Below are 19,922 nucleotides of genomic sequence, written 5' to 3' on the forward strand. Positions count from 1 at the left end.
AATACAATCACGGATGAAGTGCATTTAAGAAAATTATTCTACTTTACCTTTTCAGTCACATTTTTCCATTATAATTTGAGAAACATTGATATACCGTTGTGAGTAGTCCTTTTTAATCTATCAATTACTTTCAAATATTAGTTTCTAGCATAGTATTTTTCCATTTGCATCCATTTTTTCTGGTATGAAATGGATAAAGACTTTTTTTTTAATATATAATTAAGAGATATAATTCTTTTCTATTGAATTGGTTTATTTAAATAATAGAGTGGTTTATCCTCTATTAACTCCATGTTCAAGGCGTATATATGTATCCATTATGATTTTATGATCCAGACTAAATCAAATTTTAAATAATTTATGGTAATGTATTATAATGCCAATAACAGAAGCAAATTTTCATCCAACATATTATATATATATATATATATATATATATATATATATATATATATATAATAAATAATTAAAAATAATATAAAATTATATTATTTTTTAGTTTTCAGTTTTTTTTATACTTATTTTCAAGTTACTTTCACCATGTTTATGATACATTTTAGTTTAAATTTCATTTGCATTCAACAATTTTCATATAAATGAATTTATTAAAGAAGTTTCAAATTTGGAATTAATCAAAAACTAATTTAAATTTGTGTTTTAAAATTAAAAATAATCATTATTTCAAAATATCAAATTGATTCAAATTTAAAAGATAAAAGATAAAAAAAATTTAAAAATAAAAGATTAATTTTAAAATAAAATAAAAGATAAAAATATAACTTAGTTTTTATTATATTATTCTCTGAGTAATTTGTCAGGTATAATTTTAATTAATAGAATAAAAATCTGTACATTATTGGATCTAATAATACGCCATTAAACCATCATGGTCACGTCACTGAAGCATGTATGTCACATTTTCAGACATCAATTTGTGGACTTAATTCTAATCCACTAGTTTCCGTTAATGTTGCAATATAGTAACAATACTATTGTTAATTACACGTTGACTTTGATCTCATGAAGACTCTTAGTTACGACCACACAGACACACATTTGCTCATATGTTGAACAATTTCTGTGTCTTCCCATTCCTAGTTTCTTACCAACCCACTACATTGCCTCTCCCAACGACAGGATCAACTTCGTTGAAATTGTGTTTGTTTAAACAAATTCTCCTTCTCTTTGAAATCTTTTTTACTTATCTTTAAAATATAGTATTAGTTTTCTTTTTTATTTTCAATTTATGCTTATTTAGTTCTTGAATATTTTTATATATTTATCGTAAAGAAGAAAGAAATAATAATAATTAAAAATTATATTATAAATTTTTTTCTTTAATCTATTCATTATATATTTTTTTTAAAAATGTCTTTAAAAAAAAGAGTTGTATATGTCATAAACTCAAAATAAAATAAATAATTTAAACATATAAAGCTGAAGAAACTTGACTTAATGCGTTGTTTATAGACTTGTTAAAAGCTTATAAACTATATATGTTAGGATCTGAAAACGGGAAAGCTATTAAATTAAAATTGTTCAATAAAATTAGTTTATAGGGTGATTGAGTAATTGGAAATGAGATTTATTTAGTTGATAATGAAAGTGAAATGATAACATATGCGAAGGATTAAATTCTCCTCTCGTAATTTTTGGATTAAATTCATGAGCTCTACTCAAATGAGGTTCGCGTTATCTATTCATCTACGTACCCTAACAATCTGTCTAATTCAATAAAGATCAAAGAAATATACTTTATATATCTATATATATATATATATATATATATATATATATATATATATATATATATATATATATATATAAAAGATAAAAAAATATTATTCTATCTATAACAACATTTTTTAGAAAAAGATATTATGATAACCTATTAATTTAATTTATAATAATATTTTAATAAATGCAAATAGATAAATATTACTATATAGTAGTATGCAAAGATATCTATTTCTTAAGATTGGAACACACAAATCATGCAAACAAATAAATAATAAATTCATTAGTTAAATAAACCAAACTAAAATGTATCGATTTTCATCGGTATTAAATTATTGATTTATCAGAAAAATTACCTTATAAGTGTAAATTAATATTCCATCGTCAACTTCAAAATATTTAAAATATTGTGTGGCCATATCTTGAAAAGAAAATAAAATGCACAACTTTTGCAATTTTATGATCACAATTCAAAATATAGGACAAGCATTTACTCACAGGACTATTTTCCCTTCATACAACAAAAAATAATATTAACTATTTATTCAGGCCAAGTCAAACACATGTTCTACGAAAGTGGCAAGGTGTTTCAAAAAATAGTTGAGGGTCAGGGGTTGGGAAAAACACACACTTAACTATTTAAATTCCATGCATATATTTCCAATTTGGAGTATACCAACCAACTTAAAAAGTTAAAGTTGATTTGGCCATTTTGCACCACCTTATTTCGTGGCCTTTTATTCTCTTCACTCTCTCTGTATAAATAGCCATTAACTCCAACCGTTGCTCCAACAACAAGAAGCAAATCTTACTTAATTTACATTATTAATTCCCTTGTGGCTGTGAGAGCATAGAGCATAATGAGTTTGAAGTTTGGGCATGGACTCATGTTACTAGTTATTATAAGTGCTTCAATGTTTTCATTGAGCATGGCCAACAAGGACTGGTCTTTTGGTTTCAACTACACTGATTGGTGGTCCAGATTCGGGAATCATCCTCAGAACAAAACACAACAACAACCTAAGCAAATACTTGTGGGTGGCTCTGAGCATTGGCACTTCGGCTACAACTACTCTGATTGGGCCATCAAGAATGCCCCATTTTACATCAACGATACTCTAGGTCAGTTTTCTTACTTAACTAATGATTTCTAACATAACTACAATACCCCTAATATTTACTTAAACCTTTTATAAAAAACAAACAAAATGATTAAAAATTTATTAGTTGCCACTTGCCACTGTGGTATTCTATGTGCTAACATATGTGAATGATTTTGTCATGTATGTAGTTTTCAAATATGATGCTCCAAATGCCACTAGTTTCCCACACAGCGTGTACATGTTTAAAAGTTTCGGGAGCTTCTTGAAGTGTGACATTAAAAATGCTAAGATGGTGGCGAATTCCACGCAAGGTGTAGGAAAGGGCTTCAAGTTTGTGCTGAAGAAGTGGCAGCCTCACTACTTCGCCTGTGGCGAGCGAAATGGATTCCATTGCAACAATGGCACCATGAAGTTCGCTGTGATGCCTATGCTTCGTCCCTTCTGGCAGTGGCCATGAGAAAACAAAATTTCACAACTATTTGCAGCTTTTCATATTTATGTTTTACTTATATGTTTTGTTTGAAGACATTTGGCAAATAAAACTCTGGTTTCAGATTGATTGATTTTAATCAATTTAATAATACTATTTGTAGTGTTGTATTACAAACTGTGGTTTCAGATTCATTAATTTTAATCAATTTAATAATACTATTTGTAGTGTTGTATTACAATTAATCTAATAAATTTATGAAAATTGATTTTAGATTGATGGATTTTAATCAATTTAATAATACTACTTGTTAGTGTTGTAATACAAGTATTCTATATCATAAGGGATAAGAGACAAAGACACTTAAGGAGTTGCATTTTTCTATTTATAAATATAGTAGATTGGAGATAACATTCTTAAGATTATTGGACAAAGAACTACTCACAAGTTAAAAATTCTACCAAGTACTACGGTCCTTTTAGTAGTTTACCAAAATTCAATAGTATACTCATTTGACTCGGGACTAAATAATCCGAAATTAGGATGGATCCACTTAGTTTAAAAATAAGTTATTTAGACTTATTTTATTTAATAATTCATATTTTACATCATATTTTAATAATCATTGAATTAAAAATTATTAATATATAAATTAAGTTTACAATTTTTTAAAAAATTTGAAAATTATTTAATATTTTCTTATAAAAATTTAAATTAACATAAAAAATAATTTTATGATTATATGTCAATTTGAATTAATGAAATAGAGTATCAAATAATTTTTTTATTTTTTTTTTAGAATTTTAACGTCATCTATATATTAAGAACTTTTAATTTAATGATTGAATTGTTGAGTAGAACATAAATTATTGAAAAAGAAAGACGGAAAAAAATCCATTTACTCTAAAAATAATATATATATATATATATATATATATATATATATATATATATGAGTGCAAGCTTTTTACATCCTTCCTGAAGCATCAAAATACATTATTTGTAACATTTTAAGAATGAATTTCTTATGTAAATTTAAATTTAAGATTATAATTGTTCCTGTGTTAGGATACACACTTCAATTATCCTTGTTGTAGCGGGTCTGATCCTGGGTTTCGGTCTTCTCGTTCCTCTCCGAGCAGTCCGAAGTGAGGGGGGTGCCTGCAAAGACACTCCAACGTTCAAGTAAGTGCTCGGCGTAATAAATGCGGTAGTTGAAAATCAGTTACATACCTCGTTGGGGTCCTATTTATAGTGATTCTTATTGGGCCGCGCTTAAGGACTGGGCCCCGGGAAATTAGGGGGCTAATCCGGTGCATTACATAAATTAACCTCTCCATAATTATCCTGGCGTAAATCCGTGACTTGGCCGAGCACACCGACACGTTCCGTTCAGATTGTGAGTGGTCGGTGGGCTCGGGTATTCGACCTGGTCGTCCACGGACTCGGGTATTCGGCCTAGTCAGCCACAAACTCGAGTATTCGGCCTAGTCCGCCACGAACTCGGGTATTCATCCTAGTCGGCCACAAACTCGGGTATTCGGCCTAGTCAGCCACCATACGATATACAACCCCCGCAGCGTCGAGGATGGGAAAGACGAAGACGTTTTAATTGTATAGGGTTGTGGTTCTCGGCGTGGAATGGCAGATGTTGCTTCCGACCGCTAATAGTAGTGTGCATGTTCCTAGTGTAGTCGGTTTTGCTAACCTCGGTGGTCGTGGCCGGTTCGAATTTCCCTGTGCCAAACGTCCTCCCTAATTGCTAAGCATGTTATGATGAGGTTGGCTATCTCCGAGGAGAGGTTGCAGGGGCGGCTTAAGGAGGCTGAGGCGACGTTGGAGGCATTGACCGCCAATGCAAAGGTCACCGAGTCGGCCGAAGCGTGCTCGGCCTCGGAGTCGGATCATGCGATTTGATACGCGAAGTGTATTTAATCCGCAAAAGTGCTCGGCTTGAGAGTGTTCGGCCGAAGCGTGCTCGGCTTTGGAGTCGGATCTCGCGATTTGATACGCGATGTATTTGATCCGCGAGAGTGCTCGGCTTGAGCGTGTTCGGCCGAAGCGTGCTCGGCCTCGGAGTCGGATCTTGCGATTTGATACGCGAAGTGTATTTGATCTGCGAGAGTGCTCGTCTTGAGAGTGTTCGGCCAAAGCGTGCTTGGCCTTGGAGTCGGATCATGCGATTTGATACGCGATGTATTTGATCCGCGAGAGTGCTCGACTTGAGCGTGTTCGGCCGAAGCGTGCTCGGCCACGGAGTCGGATCACGCGATTTGACACGCGGTGTATTTAATCGGCGAGAGTGCTCGGCTTGAGCGTGTTCGGCCTAAGCGTGGTCGGCCCCGGAATGTTGGGTCACGCGATTTGATGCACGAAGTGTGTTGGAGCACGCGAGAGTGCTCGACTTGAGAGTGTTCGGCCGAAGCGTGCTCGGCCACGGAGTCGGATCATGTGATTTGATACACGAAGTGTATTTAATCCGCGAGAGTACTCGTCTTGAGAGTGTTCGGCCGAAGCATGCTCGGCCCCGGAATGTTGGGTCGCGATTTGATGCGCGAAGTGTGTTGGAGCACGCAAGAGTGGTCGGCTTGAGAGTGTTCGGCCGAAGCGTGTTCGGCTTCGGAGTCGGATCATGCGATTTGATACGCGAAGTGTATTTGATCTGCGAGAGTGCTCGTCTTGAGAGTGTTCGTCCAAAGCGTGCTCGGCCTCGGAGTCGGATCATGTGATTTGATACGTGATGTATTTGATCCGCGAGAGTGCTCGGCTTGAGCGTGTTCAGCCGAAGCGTGCTCGGCCTCGGAGTCAGATCACGCGATTTGATACACAGTGTATTTAATCCGCGAGAGTGCTCGGCTTGAGCGTGTTCGGCCTAAGCGTGGTCGGCCCCTGAATGTTGGGTCGCGATTTGATGCGCGAAGTGTGTTGGAGCACGCGAGAATGCTCGGCTTAAGAGTGTTCGGCCGAAGCGTGCTTGGCCACGGAGTCGGATCATGTGATTTGATACACGAAGTGTATTTAATCCGTGAGAGTACTCGTCTTGAGAGTGTTCGGCCGAAGCGTGCTCGGCCCTGGAATGTTGGGTCACGCGATTTGATGCGCGAAGTGTGTTGGAGCACGCAAGAGTGGTCGACTTGAGGGTGTTCGGCCGAAGCGTGTTCGGCTTCGGAGTCGGATCATGCGATTTGATACGCGAAGTGTATTTGATCTGCAAGAGTGCTCGTCTTGAGAGTGTTCGGCCAAAGCGTGCTCGGCCTCAGAGTCGGATCATGTGATTTGATACGTGATGTATTTGATCTGCGAGAGTGCTCGGCTTGAGCGTGTTTGGCCGAAGCGTGCTCGGCCTCGGAGTCAGATCACGCGATTTGATACGCAGTGTATTTAATCCGCGAGAGTGCTCGACTTGAGCGTGTTCGGCCTAAGCGTGGTCGGCCCCGGAATGTTGGGTCACGCGATTTGATGCGTGAAGTGTGTTGGAGCACGCGAGAGTGCTCGGCTTGAGAGTGTTCGGCTGAAGCGTGCTCGGCCTCGGAGTCAGATCATGCGATTTGATACGCGATGTATTTGATCTGCGATTGTGCTCGGCTTGAGCGTGCTCGGCTTGAGCGTGCTCGGCCTCGGAGTCGGATCACGCAATTTGATACGCAGTGTATTTAATCCGCAAGAGTGCCCGGCTTGAGCGTGGTCGGCCCCGAAATGTTAGGTCACGCGATTTGATGCGCGAAGTGTGTTGGAACACGCGAGAGTGCTCGGCTTGAGAGTGTTCGGCCGAAGCGTGCTCGGCTTCGGAGTCAGATAATGTGATTTGATACACGAAGTGTATTTAGCACGCAAGAGTGGTCGACTTGAGCGTGTTCGGCCTAAGCGTGGTCGGCCCCGAAATGTTAGGTCACACGATTTGATGAGCGAAATGTGTTGGAGCACGCGAGAGTGCTCGGCTTGAGAGTGTTCGGCCGAAGCGTGCTCGACTTCGGAGTCAGATCATGCGATTTGATACGCGAAGTGTATTTAGCACGCAAGAGTGGTCGGCTTGAGAGTGTTCGGCCGAAGCGTGCTCGGCTTCGGCATATGTGCGTAATGCTCGGCCTAGGTACATCCTTAGCCGAGGAGGATACTCGGGGGGGAAACCTGTCAGGCTCGAGCGCACTTTTTAAGTGATCGGCCGAGTATTGCTCGGCATCGGCATATGTGCGTAATGCTCGGCCTAGGTACATCCTTAGCCGAGGAGGGTACTCGGGAGGGAAACCTGTCGTGCTCAAGTGCATTTTTTGAGTGATCGACCGAGGATTGCTTGGTGTCGATGTATGTGCGTAATTCTCGGCCTAGGTACATCCTTAGCCGAGGAGGTTACTCGGGAGGGAAACCTGTCGGGCTCAAGCGCACTTTTTGAGTGATCAGTCGAGGATTGCTCGGCGTCGACGTGTGCGTTATTCGAGATTGGACCTGCATGAGCGCGACCTAAACATATATATATATATATATATATATATATATATATATATTAAAATAAGGAACGGCATGACAAATATTTAAAAATGTCTTGTATACATTGTGTAACGTGGTCCTCTCAGGAGACGAGCATTTGAGGGCTCGGCATTCGCCTTTCTCATCGGGTCTCGACCCGGTTCTTTTCGTCCATATCCCTCCTCGGCTCTGGCCTGATTTCTAGTCTCCGCCAATTCTTCCATTTGCATGTACTTCTTGGCTCGGCGTTGGAGATCGTTCATATCACCGGGCAGTTTCTTACACAAGCTATTCACAAATGGCCCCGGTCTGAGTGCTCAGCCGATCCATTGCCACGGCTGGGTTAAGGTCGCCGATCTCCATGGAGATCTTGTTGAATCGGTCCATGAAGCTTCTCAAACTTTCCTTCTTCTCCTGATGAACCCCCGCCAATGCTAGTGAGGTCGTCCTGTACGGTTTGCTCATCGCGAACTGAAGAGCGATTTGGGACGACAACTCGCTAAACGAGTCAATGGAAGCGCTCGGCAATCGCATGAACCAACTCAGAGCCCTACCTTTCAACGATGTGGGGAATATCCGGCACAAAGCCGAGTCAACTTGAGTAGAGAGAGTCGCTTGTGTCAGGAAAATGTTCAAGTGCTCCTCGGGGTCGGTGGACCCGTCATAGTTCTCGATCGGCATGCTCTTCCAATGGTCTAACAGGGTTGCCTCCATTATCCTTCGGGAGAAGGGGTGTCTCAACCAGTGGGTGGTGGTGTCGATCTTGACACCAATCAAAGAAGTAACCGGTGTTCGAGTTACATGGTCGGTGGGGGCATGATAGGCCGACTTCTTTGGGAGTGTGGGAGTTGACGACACGTAGGTTTGGTTCAGACTTCGAAGCTCGGCGTTTTGTCGGCGCAGTTCGGCCAACTCCCTGGCATCGGCTTCTCTCTGTCTTCGGAAGGCTGCCATTTCCTCGCGTAATGCGCGCAAGTCATCGTGGAGGTCGGGCAGGGCTCCGTCGGCATTCGGCCGGACCTCTTGTATCACAGGCTCCGGTTGTGTCTGAGGCATTCCGTATGGGTATTGTTCTTGGCCGGTCATGACGGGATTGTTCTCGGGGTTGGGGATCGGTTGAGTCGATGTCGATGGTCCTTTGCGTGTTACTACCATATCTCGGTCTCAGTTGTAGAGTTAAAAGGGGCTGAAAACGTCTCTTTAGCCCCACGGTGGGCGCCAAATGTTCCTGTGTTAGGATACACACTTCAATTATCCTTGTTGTAGCGGGTCTGATCCTGGGTCTCGGTCTTCTCGTTCCTCTCCGAGCAGTCCGAAGTGAGGGGGGGTGCCTGCAAAGACACTTCAACGTTCAAGTAAGTGCTCGGCGTAATAAATGCGGTAGTTGAAAATCAGTTACATACCTCGTTGGGGTCCTATTTATAGTGATTCTTATTGGGCCGCGCTTAAGGACTGGGCCCCGGGAAATTAGGGGGCTAATCCGGTGCATTACATAAATTAACCTCTCCATAATTATCTTGGCGTAAATCCGTGACTTGGCCGAGCACACCGACACGTTCCGTTCAGATTGTGAGTGGTCAGTGGGCTCGGGTATTCGACCTGGTCGTCCACGGACTCGGGTATTCGACCTGGTCGTCCACGGACTCGGGTATTCGACCTGGTCGTCCACGGACTCGGGTATTCGGCCTAGTCGGCCACGAACTCGGGTATTCGGCCTAGTCGGCCACGAACTCGGGTATTCGGCCTAGTCGGCCACGAACTCGGGTATTCGGCCTAGTCAGCCACCATACGGTATAATAATATAAAACATAACTCTTTATATTTGATCGTTTTTGTTATTATCAAAGGCCTGTTGTACTAGTGTTCTAATTAAATTATTGACCAAGTAAAACAAACTAGATAAAAGTGAAATCTAAAAAGTGTGAGCTTTAGGGCTTCTCCAATATTATATTGTTCCTTACGCCAGAGTCGTGCTGCGCAATGTTTGAAGAGATGATAAAATGAAATGCAGTACGGGAGAGCATGGCAATTGAGCAAAAGCAGAAACTAGAATTTTAAAAGTTATTTCATTCAATTACTAATTTAAAATTTTATGTAATTCAAATATTATCAGTAGTACGTTATTATCAATAAAATACTAATTTAAACGAAAATTGCTTTGAAGTTGTTGAGTAAATTGATTTTTTTTTAATAAGATAATTAGTAAATTACTAACTTAAAACTTGAAATACATGACATTGGTTATGAAGGCCATTTTGGTACTTTTAAAAACCTTTTTATTTTTTGATGTTTTGAGTAAAACATCGGTAGCGACTCCTTTGAACCTTTTCAAAAATGATTGATTAGGAATTAATTTGGTTTCTAAGCATTCCCTAACTGACAAGATTTTCAAACGGAGGTCCAACTTTCTGTGGACAAGATCGAAATGTTTCGAGTTTCGACAAATGCGACTTCATTGGGGAAGCTTTAAGAGAGTTAGGCCCAATAAATGATGAAATAAACAAGATAAGCATAATAGTTCAAATATCTTTTCTCCTTTACTTTGTTTGTTTTTTCTTTTGTTTGGCTTTAATATCTACATGTTAGTTTAACTTCCACACCTGTTTGAAATAAACAATTACACACAAACATTTGCACACAACAGTTCTCTCTATGCTTGGGGGCATGAGCATGTAAATCATAGGGAGTGGTTGACGTACGGTCGACCCAAGAATGGCCTTGAGCATGTAGGTCTTGTCGGAAATCACGCTCAAGGTGATAACTAATTACTTTAGACTGAAATACTGCGATAGACCTTAAAGTCTATCAGGTGACAACGACAAAGATAATAGGCCCCTATGATGGGGGCATCTTGGGAGCCTTTAAAGACTAGTGATAATAATTAGAACCGTCTTATACAACGCACTTTCTTTGACATAGACCCCAACCCATGGATTAGAACGTGATTGTTGGTGGGTGTACGTTGCTTGAGTATTTGTTTGTGCACATTTTTTTGTCTCAATAAAGAGTGGATTGGAATTGTAAAACAAGAAAACAGATAATAAAGAAAGAAAAAATAATAAATAAATAAATAAATGCCATTTTGTACATTTTAGGTCATTATCTCATTAAGCACCATATAGGTAGTTCTTTTTAGTAAAAAAAAATATTTACGCCTTTATCATGCATCATCTCTCCTTAGATAACAAGAACATAATAAAGTATAGGGAAAAAATGCCATGCATTCCTAGGCTAGCTCATTACTCCGTCATGCATTTATTTTCCATAGGTTATGGAAGGATTAGGTAACAACATGTATAGAAAGTTAAGAAAAGTAAATGTTCAATTATACGGTAGTATCTAGACTCTAAAGAAAGGCCCAAATCGATTTTGAAATTACTATGGTTAGGCCCGTACCTTGATATGATCGTTGAAACAAGCCTTCTTAGAATCTAATATGCATTGTTTGCAAAAAGCCCATTATGACAAAAAATGTTTTATTAATAAAAATATTTGGGGCAAATTACGAGTCCACTAAGACGAAAGTTCTAAACAACAAAAACAAACAGTATAGACTTAAGTATTAATAAGGCATGTTTAACACATACATTAGCCACCTTAAAATTTATTTAGATTCTCGCTCAATACTGTCAAAATCTATTTAAGCATTCACCTATAAACAAATCAATGAGACTGATATTTATCAATTCTTAAATCTCTCTACATGGCATTCATCTAGAGAATTGTTCCTTCCTTGTAAATAAATAAATAAGAATAAAAAGAGAAATTAGCCTATGCGTGTTAATTATGGAAAGTAAGATGCTGGTAATCAAGCCCATACTTTGGAGTGGGGCATGTTTAAAAGGTTAAATCAATTACAATCCAAGTAGGTAATGAGAAAGGAATGCTGATGGAATAAGACTAAGGCCAAGAAGACCAAGAGGTGATATATTGAAAGAGGCAAGAGGAATGGGTTAGTGTTGAAAAACCATAGGAGGAGTGAGCTTACTTTTGGGCCTTAGCTCCTAAGTTTTTATTAGCATAAAATTTATCTTTTATGCCTATTTTGCCCTTGTCTTTATTTTTCCCATTTTTACCCTTGTATTTTGGGTATCTTAGACATAGGATTTATTTTACTTCTATTTCCCATTTTACCCTTGTATTTTGAGATATTTTAGTCATAGGATTTATTTTCACTTGTATTTCCCATTTTACCCTTGTATTATGGGGTGCCTTAGATTATAGGATTTTATTTTTTGGACTAGGGTATTCTATTCGGGTGAGAAATAGCCCTAGACGTATTTTTGATGAACATTGATCTATTTTTGGACTTGGAAAGACTTAGGCCCAAGTGGAGGGCACCTAGGTTGCATGGTCTTATCATGCACCTAGTTGTAGCTTAGCCAAACCCAAAGATTCCATCCTTGGCCACCAAGTAGCATCTAGGGTTAATTTAGGTTTCATTTTATGTGCATTTGGCATTGCAAATTTCGGCCATACACTCCCAAATGCAACCCTAAATGCTCCCTCCCCTATAAATACCTAAATCCATGCACCATGTAAATACTTTGGAAATTAATATAGAGTGAGCCTTTTGTGCCTTTATATTTTCCTTAGTCTCCCTTGGCTATTTTCGGCCAAACCCTACCCATCTCCACCTTGAGAGAAAAATCCTAGAAGTGGCCTTCAACTACCTTGGAGTGAGCCAAACCTAGAGTACCCCTCTCAAACCTTTCATCAAACACTTCATCCACACTTCCATTTCTGTTAATCCCTCCATCAAAGACGCCCTTGAGGAGCTATGATCCAAGGATTCTAAGGTGTTCCTTGCCATTGAGTGTCATCTCTTCATCAATGCAAGCAAGGATGCCATCATGTGGTATCAGAGCCTTGGTAATTCTTCAAGGGTAACATTTTTGTCTCTTCAAATTCGGTCATGTCTAATTTGAGTCTTCTTGTTTGTCTTCTAAGTTGTGTGTGATTGAGTCATTATCTTGCCATATGTCATGATTCATATTCCTCCTTTCATGTATTGATTCATGCCTCATCATTCTTGTGAATCATCTTGGTGCTTTAGGCTTCCTTGCTAGGGTTCCTACCATTTTTTCTTTAAATTTAAGTTGCTGGAAAATTTTGGTCTGCATGATATAATGATGTTTTTTATTTTATAATCCATTCGTTTTTGTCATAAACTTGTCTCCTTTGAACTACCTTGAAAGAAATTCCAAGTTTTTATGCTTAGCCATTGAAATGAGTAAAATATGACATGCATGCCACCTGTTTGATGAAATGGTCGTGAGTCCTTTAATGTTCTTTAGAGAGTCAATCATGCATGCTAATTAGTTCTAGCATGTTCTACATTCCTAAAATATCATGTGTGATTAATTTCTTTGCACATACTTGCTTAAAAATTTTCGGCCACTTTGTGTATTCCTTGGTGCACTTGATATGCCTATGTATTGTTTGATGTTTTAAGTATGAAAATGACTTTTATGTGCAAATTCTTGCTGCTGGACATTGCACATTAACAACCTTAAGCAAACACTCAAAACTTGTCTCATTAAGCCATTGTAAGTTACTAAGAGGATACTCCAAGGACTTGCTCATCAAACTAACAAGACACAAGTGTAAAACCCAATCAAAGAAGAATTATAAAATTCAAAAAAAAAAGAATTGGCTGGACTTTTGGACCTCAAAACCGTGACCTAGTCAAGTATCAAAAGGAACAAAAGAAACAAAAATAAAAATAAAAAGAATCAAAGACAAAAGAAAAAGGGAACCTTTGCTAGACTTGTGGAGTTTTGGACCAAATTTTTCATACATTGGCACTTGGAGTTATTCTTGGACTTTTGGACAATACTTATTGACCTTATGAGACATTTAATCAAACACCTTAAGTGCATTAGTTTCTTTTAAGCCTACTTGATAAATTCTATTCTAGTGCCATTCTAGGACTTGTTATTTTGTGTGCTTGCTTTTCTTAACGTGCCTTAATTTTAGTTTGGTGTCTTCTTTCTACTCTTAAGTTTGTCTCATCAATTCCACTTGAGTTTAGATTTTTTAATTTTGCTTTTTTAGTTTTTCTTCCTCGGCCTCTTGTACTCTTGGGTTTTGGTTTCTTCTTGACCTAGGTGAGGAAAGCTTCTAAACACCACACACTCTCTTGGTGGATTGAGTGGAGGGGCTTTCTGAATTGAGTTCAAGATTCTTTGGAAAATCACACCAAATCAAAGAGTGCATACACATTGAGAGGCTAACTTTCGGGTGTTCCTTGTGAAGGGGTGGAGAATTGAAGACTTGAAGACTTGGAAACTTTCTTTCCTACTTGTTTTCTTTTGTTCAACTTTCGGCCTCTTGTGTTTTGGCCTTTGTTTTCATTCATTTTGGGTTGTAATTGGCCATTTTAAACCTCTTAGTATTAGGGTAACTCGAGTAGTACTTGGGGGAGTGGGTTGAATACCACCAAGGTCACTTCAAGCTCCCACCCTAGGGAATCCGACTAGTATATGCTCTAAGTTGCTTTTCCTTGCATGTTTTATAGCTTTTGTAGTATACTTGTTTAGGTTCTTTAACCTTGTTTATTTCATGCTAGAAGGCTACAAGTTGCCCAATAGGGGGGTCGTGCACACACACACTTAACTCTTGTGCAAAAAAAATTGTATTGTAAGAAAGGTATAAGAGGGCTTAGTGATTTTTACTTGACAAGGCTTGGTTTTTAAGTGATTCCTTGTAGTCCACCTCCCTTGATAGTTCAATTTGTACACTTAGGCCTTTTTACACCAATCTTGCACCCTTAAAACTTTTTGTGAAAAATTTTTCATCACTCACTCTTTAGGAAAACCTTTTGAACTCTATTTTTGAAAACCTTTTCTTGATCAAAGATGGGTGATCATTCTAGTGTACATGGTCATAATTCATATAGTAGTAGACCTAGTGTTAAAGATGAGCTTAGAGAGTTAAAAAAGTATTTGAGAAAAAAAAAGGAGGAAAATATAAAAAGAGAGGAAGAGTTGAGAAAAAAAAAAAAGAAAAAGAAAATACAAAGAATAATGAAGAAATAAGACAATTACTTGCAAAATTAGTTGAAGGGAGAGAAACTAGTAGATCCAAACCTAGGGTTGTTCTAACAAGGTCTCAAATAGGCAAAGGGGTTAGAATCCCTAAGAGTGTGCATGAGGAAAAAAATACAAAAAGAGAGGAAGAACTTAGACGAAAGGAAAAAGAAAATAAAATACAAGTAAAGAAAGAAAACAAGAAGAAAAGTATAGAGAGAGTTAAAGAGTGGTTAGATAAAGAAAAACAAACAATACAGAGTAAAGAGGGTAATATTTCTTCCAAAGGGCTTATGCTTAAAGAAAGTCACTTTACCATTGAAAATGATTTGAAAAAGACTATCTTTATTCATCAAGACCTTAAAACTTTCTCTTATTTTACCACTAGTCATGAAGTAGAGATTCAAAAACAAATATTTTCTAAAGAAAAAGAATTTCAACTTCAAGAATTAGTGAAGAAGAATGAGACTTCACTTAGTCCCACTTCTTGTGCTACTTCCTTCGTGGTGCCCAAGGAAGATAAGTCTTCTTTCTTTAAGATTCTTTCTACTTTAGTTCTCTTCATAAAGCACCAAACTTTTGGTTTGTATGGTTTGTTGGATACATCTCATGGTGTTGTATCTTCTATTTTTGATCTTGAAGGAAGTTCAAACTTATTTGAACTTAACTTGGTTACTTCCCTACAAGACAAACTTAGATTATATGAGTTTTCTAGACTCCTCTTAACACCTTTTTCTCATATGTATCTAACAAATAATGCAATACAAAGTTGTTTAGGTAAATTTTTAGTTAAGTTTTCTTTATTTTCCAATACATACCTAGGTCACTACATTGGGTACCTCCAACAAGATATTTTAGTGCTTAGGACTAATGCATTAGTGTGCTATAGTTTAGTCTTTTTACCTTTTTAGGTTTTAGTTATACACCTAGACTTCACAATGGGGAGGATCCTATCCTTAGCATTAGAGAGTCTAGTCCTTTTAGTTTAGACAATCTTTTTAGCATTTTTAGTTGAACTCCTCTTAGGATACACTTTCCATTTCTATCATATACTATTGCCTTTAATGCTTATTTTTATGTTTTTGTTGGTCATGATGCCCACCATGAAGAACCTCTTGATTTGAGGTCAAATCCTTTTCAAGAGGGAGGGAATGATGGAATAACACTAAAGCCAATAAGACCAAGAAGTGATATATTGAAGGAGGCAAGAAGAATGGGTTAGTGTTGAAAAATCATAGGAGGAGTGAGCTTACTTTTGGGCCTTAGCTCATAAGTTTTTATTAGCATAGAATTTATCTTTTATGCCTATTTTGCCCTTGTCTTTATTTTTACTATTTTTACCCTTGTATTTTGGGTATCTTAGACAAAGAATTTATTTTACTTGTATTTATCATTTTACCCTTGTATTTTGAGGTATTTTAGTCATAGGATTTATTTTCACTTTTATTTCCCATTTTACCCTTGTATTATGGGGTGTCTTAGATTATAGGATTTTATTTTTTGGACTAGGGTATTCTATTAGTGATGGAGAAGGTAGGAGGAGTGAATGTTGTTCTTCTCCTATTCTTCACCTAGGCTTGGATCTTCTTCAAGGAGCTTGTATCCGAAGATGGAGAACTCTGGAATGATGAAGAAACACGAGTGGAATGAGGTCTAAACTTGGATGGAAGCATCCAAGCTCAAGCATCAATGGAGAGCACACTTCAAAGAGAAGGATTCTAAGGTGAAATCCTAAGGTTTTGAAGATGAACTCTAAGGGACTTTTGAGAGAGGAAACTCGGCCAATGGCTCACAAATTTCTATTATGATCAAAAGTGAATACAAAAGGTGAAAGAATGGCTTAAGTATGCACGGAATTGTGACCCATAGGTGCCTAAACTAAAGCCTCACAAAATGGCGCCTAAAGTTTGAATTCAAATTTGAAATTTGAATTCAAACTTTGGTGCACATGTGTAAGTCCGAAAATTTAGGTACCAAGGTGCATTTAGGTGTGATTTGAGAGTCATTTAGGGTTAATTTGAGTGGCACATGTTCAGCCACCCATGGTGCTAAACATGTGAATCAAATGTAACTTAAATGACTTCCAAATTAAACCTAATTTAACCTAATTAGCATACTTTAGTATTCCTTGTATTTTCCTATTCTAATGACCTAATTACATTGGTCAAACAATTACAATGGAAAGTAAAAATTACAAGAATGAAAATGAGCCCAATATTGGGTACCAAAAGCCCAAAGGCCCATGAAGCCCAAAACTAGGCCCAACTAGCCTAAAACCTAAAATGCTACTCTATGTGGTCCAAAATACAAGACCAAAATATATTCAAACTATGCTAACAAAAATATAATAAGAATGTTAATAACAAGATAGGCCCATGTTGAAACTTGGTTTGGGCCTTCCAAGCCCATAGGGCCCATTGGGCCTGGACTGGCCCAATCTTCCATGTCTAGCCCACTCCTCTTGGATCTTTGAGTATGTCACCTCTTGCACTCCAAAGCATGATTCCATCATCCCCTCCCTCTTGAAAAGGATTTGTCCTCAAATCTCGAGGATGAATGGAAGGAAAATCAACACCTACATGTACAATATACAATGGATAAGAGATGAAATTTTCATAAATCCTAGGAGGAGTCCTTCTATCTATCCTAAGAAAGAAAAATAAACTATCAAAATTAGACTCCCTAAAAATAGAAATAGGCTCCTCTTCTAAGCACAACCTAGAAGTAAACCCTAAAAATGTATGGACACTATGACTAAGACAATGAAAATAATGATTTTTAAACACTACTATATCTTGCCTAAAGTACCCTAAATGGTAACCTAGGCTTTTCCTAAAATATAAAGAAAAAGTTACTAGAAAACGCCCTAGACAATTTTGGATTTGATTGTTTACTAGATACTCATAATCATATAAGCTATATTTATCTTGTAGGGAAGGAAACATATTAAGTTCAAAAGAGTAAGAACTTCCCATAAGATCAAACATAGAATATAGATTAGTACAAGTTATATCTAATAAACAATGTAAACCGAAAATTGGGTGCTTTATGAAATCCAAAGAAATACTTCCTTCCTTGTGCACCTTCAAGGAAGTAGTATAAGGAGTAACACTAGGTATAGTCCACTCCTTCTTCACTATATCTCGAAGTTGAGAAGAATTCTTTGCTTGAAATTCATTTTGTTCCTCATTCTCAACTTTAAGATAAGTGGCAGCATTAGGATAAAAGTCAAGACTTTTATGAATAAAGAGAGTTCTTTTCAAGTCTTGTTTGGTCATAAAACAACTCTCTTTTGTCACAAATGTCTTAGTGGAGTCCCCTTTATCCACACTCTTTCCTTCTTTCTTTTCTTTGTTTCTTTTCTTTTTCATTTGCTTTTGATCCTCAAACACTTGGGGTGGTGTTAAAGGATTAAAAACAATTTCCTTATTTTTATGAATGAAGGATATTTTGTTAGTGAAGCCATCATGTATAGTTTGTTTATCAAATTGCCATGGCCTACCAAGCAAAATAGGACAAGCTTCCATAGGGATCACATCACATAAAACTTTAACTTTATAATCCCCTATAGAAAACTTGACCTTCACTTGTTGATTCACCTCCAATTCCTCACCTTCATTGAGCCAATGAAGTTTGTAAGGGTGAGGGTGAGGAATGGTGGTAAGGGCTAACTTGTTAATCAACCTTGTACTACAACAATTTGAACATGATCCATTATCAACAATGAGAGAACAAGTTCTTTTGGAAACTAAACATCTTGTGTGAAAGATGTTCTCTCTTTGTGATAGTGAAGTGGGACAAGGTTGACTTCCAAGAAGCCTTTTGACCATAATAAGATCACCATCAACAGGATATAGCTTTTCAATTTGAGGATCTTCCTTACTAGTCTCACTATCACTTGAAGTGGTAGAACTAGATTCATCAAGGCTACTATAAATGTCTTTTCCTCTCAAAATCATGAACTTTTTAGTTGGACATTGAGAAGCTATATGGCCTCTCCCAAGACATTTAAAGCATTTGATGTCACTAGTTTTACTACTAGAAGTGACAACATTTTTATTTTTATCACTTTCTTTTTCTTGACCCTTACTAGAGCTTTTAGAAGAGTCATATTGACCCTCCCTCTTGTAGTCATTCTTGATATAAGAGTTAGCTTGAGTTTTTCCTTTTAAAGAATTTTTCCTTAAATTTTGTTGTTCCACCCTTATACAAAGTTGGACCAAATCATCAAGGTCCCTATAAGGGAGTAACTCAACTCTATCTCTTATATCAAAATTTAGACCACTTAAAAACCTAGCAATGGTCAATCTTTCCTCTTCCCTTATGCCAGCCCTCATGAGATACAACTCCATCTTTTGTCTATACTCCTCAACACTCATATTCTTTTGTTGGAGTCTTTGGAGCTTATCCATAAGCTCCCTACTATAATAAGAAGGTATGTGCCTTCTTCTCATAGCACTCCTCAACTCATTCATAAGTGATTGGAGGGTCATTGTGAAGTCTTCTCTCTCTCTCTAAGGATGTCCACCAATACATAGCTTGTCCTTGGAAAGCTAAGGTGGCCAAGGGAACTTTTCTTTCTTCACCTACTTGGTGACAAGTGAAGATTTGCTCCACTTTCATTTCCCAATCCAAGTAGGCATCCACATCTTCTTTTCCATGAAAGTAAGGGAGATCAACCCTTGATTCCCTCACTTTGTGTTCTTTAATGACTCTCCTAGGTGGGGGTTGATAGTAAGCATCCATTTGTATACTACCATCATTATTTTGACTTTGAGAATCATTGGAGCTCTTGGTTGAGCTCCTAGAAGAACTTTTTGGACTTTTATTTTTATTTAATCTTTTCAAAAGTTTTTCTTCTCGTTGCTTAATCTTTTGAATCTCTTGTTCTAAAGCCATGATTTGTACTTCCTTTTCAAGTTTTTCTTTTTGTTTTTGAAGTATTTCATCATGCTTCCAAAGTTTTAGTGCCTCAACCTCCTTGACAATTCTTTTAAAACTTTTAGGAGATTCAAAGTCACTACTACTTTGAGAATGTTGACTCATGATTAAGCAATAAGATTTTATATGCTATGCAAAAAGTTATAAAATATTTTTGGTATTTTCTAGGAATGAAAATAACACTTGGAAGTCTAAGTGTACAAGTTGCACTATCAA

At 37.5% G+C, this 19,922-nt stretch overlaps 1 protein-coding gene across 1 annotated transcript; it reads left to right on the plus strand.

Annotated features, from left to right (window-relative positions):
- Positions 1-2,517: 2,517 nt before the first annotated feature.
- Positions 2,518-3,543, plus strand: LOC109793544 (uncharacterized). The gene is made up of 2 exons (XM_020353010.3): positions 2,518-2,859; positions 3,029-3,543. Exons 1-2 carry the CDS (start codon positions 2,598-2,600, stop codon positions 3,295-3,297), a joined length of 531 nt encoding a protein of 176 aa, XP_020208599.1. The 5' UTR covers positions 2,518-2,597; the 3' UTR covers positions 3,298-3,543.
- The last annotated feature ends 16,379 nt before the right edge of the window (positions 3,544-19,922 follow it).

The sequence above is a fragment of the Cajanus cajan genome, chromosome 11 (assembly GCF_000230855.2).
Source record: "Cajanus cajan strain Asha chromosome 11, NIPB_CcT2T_4, whole genome shotgun sequence".
Lineage (NCBI taxonomy): Eukaryota > Viridiplantae > Streptophyta > Magnoliopsida > Fabales > Fabaceae > Cajanus > Cajanus cajan.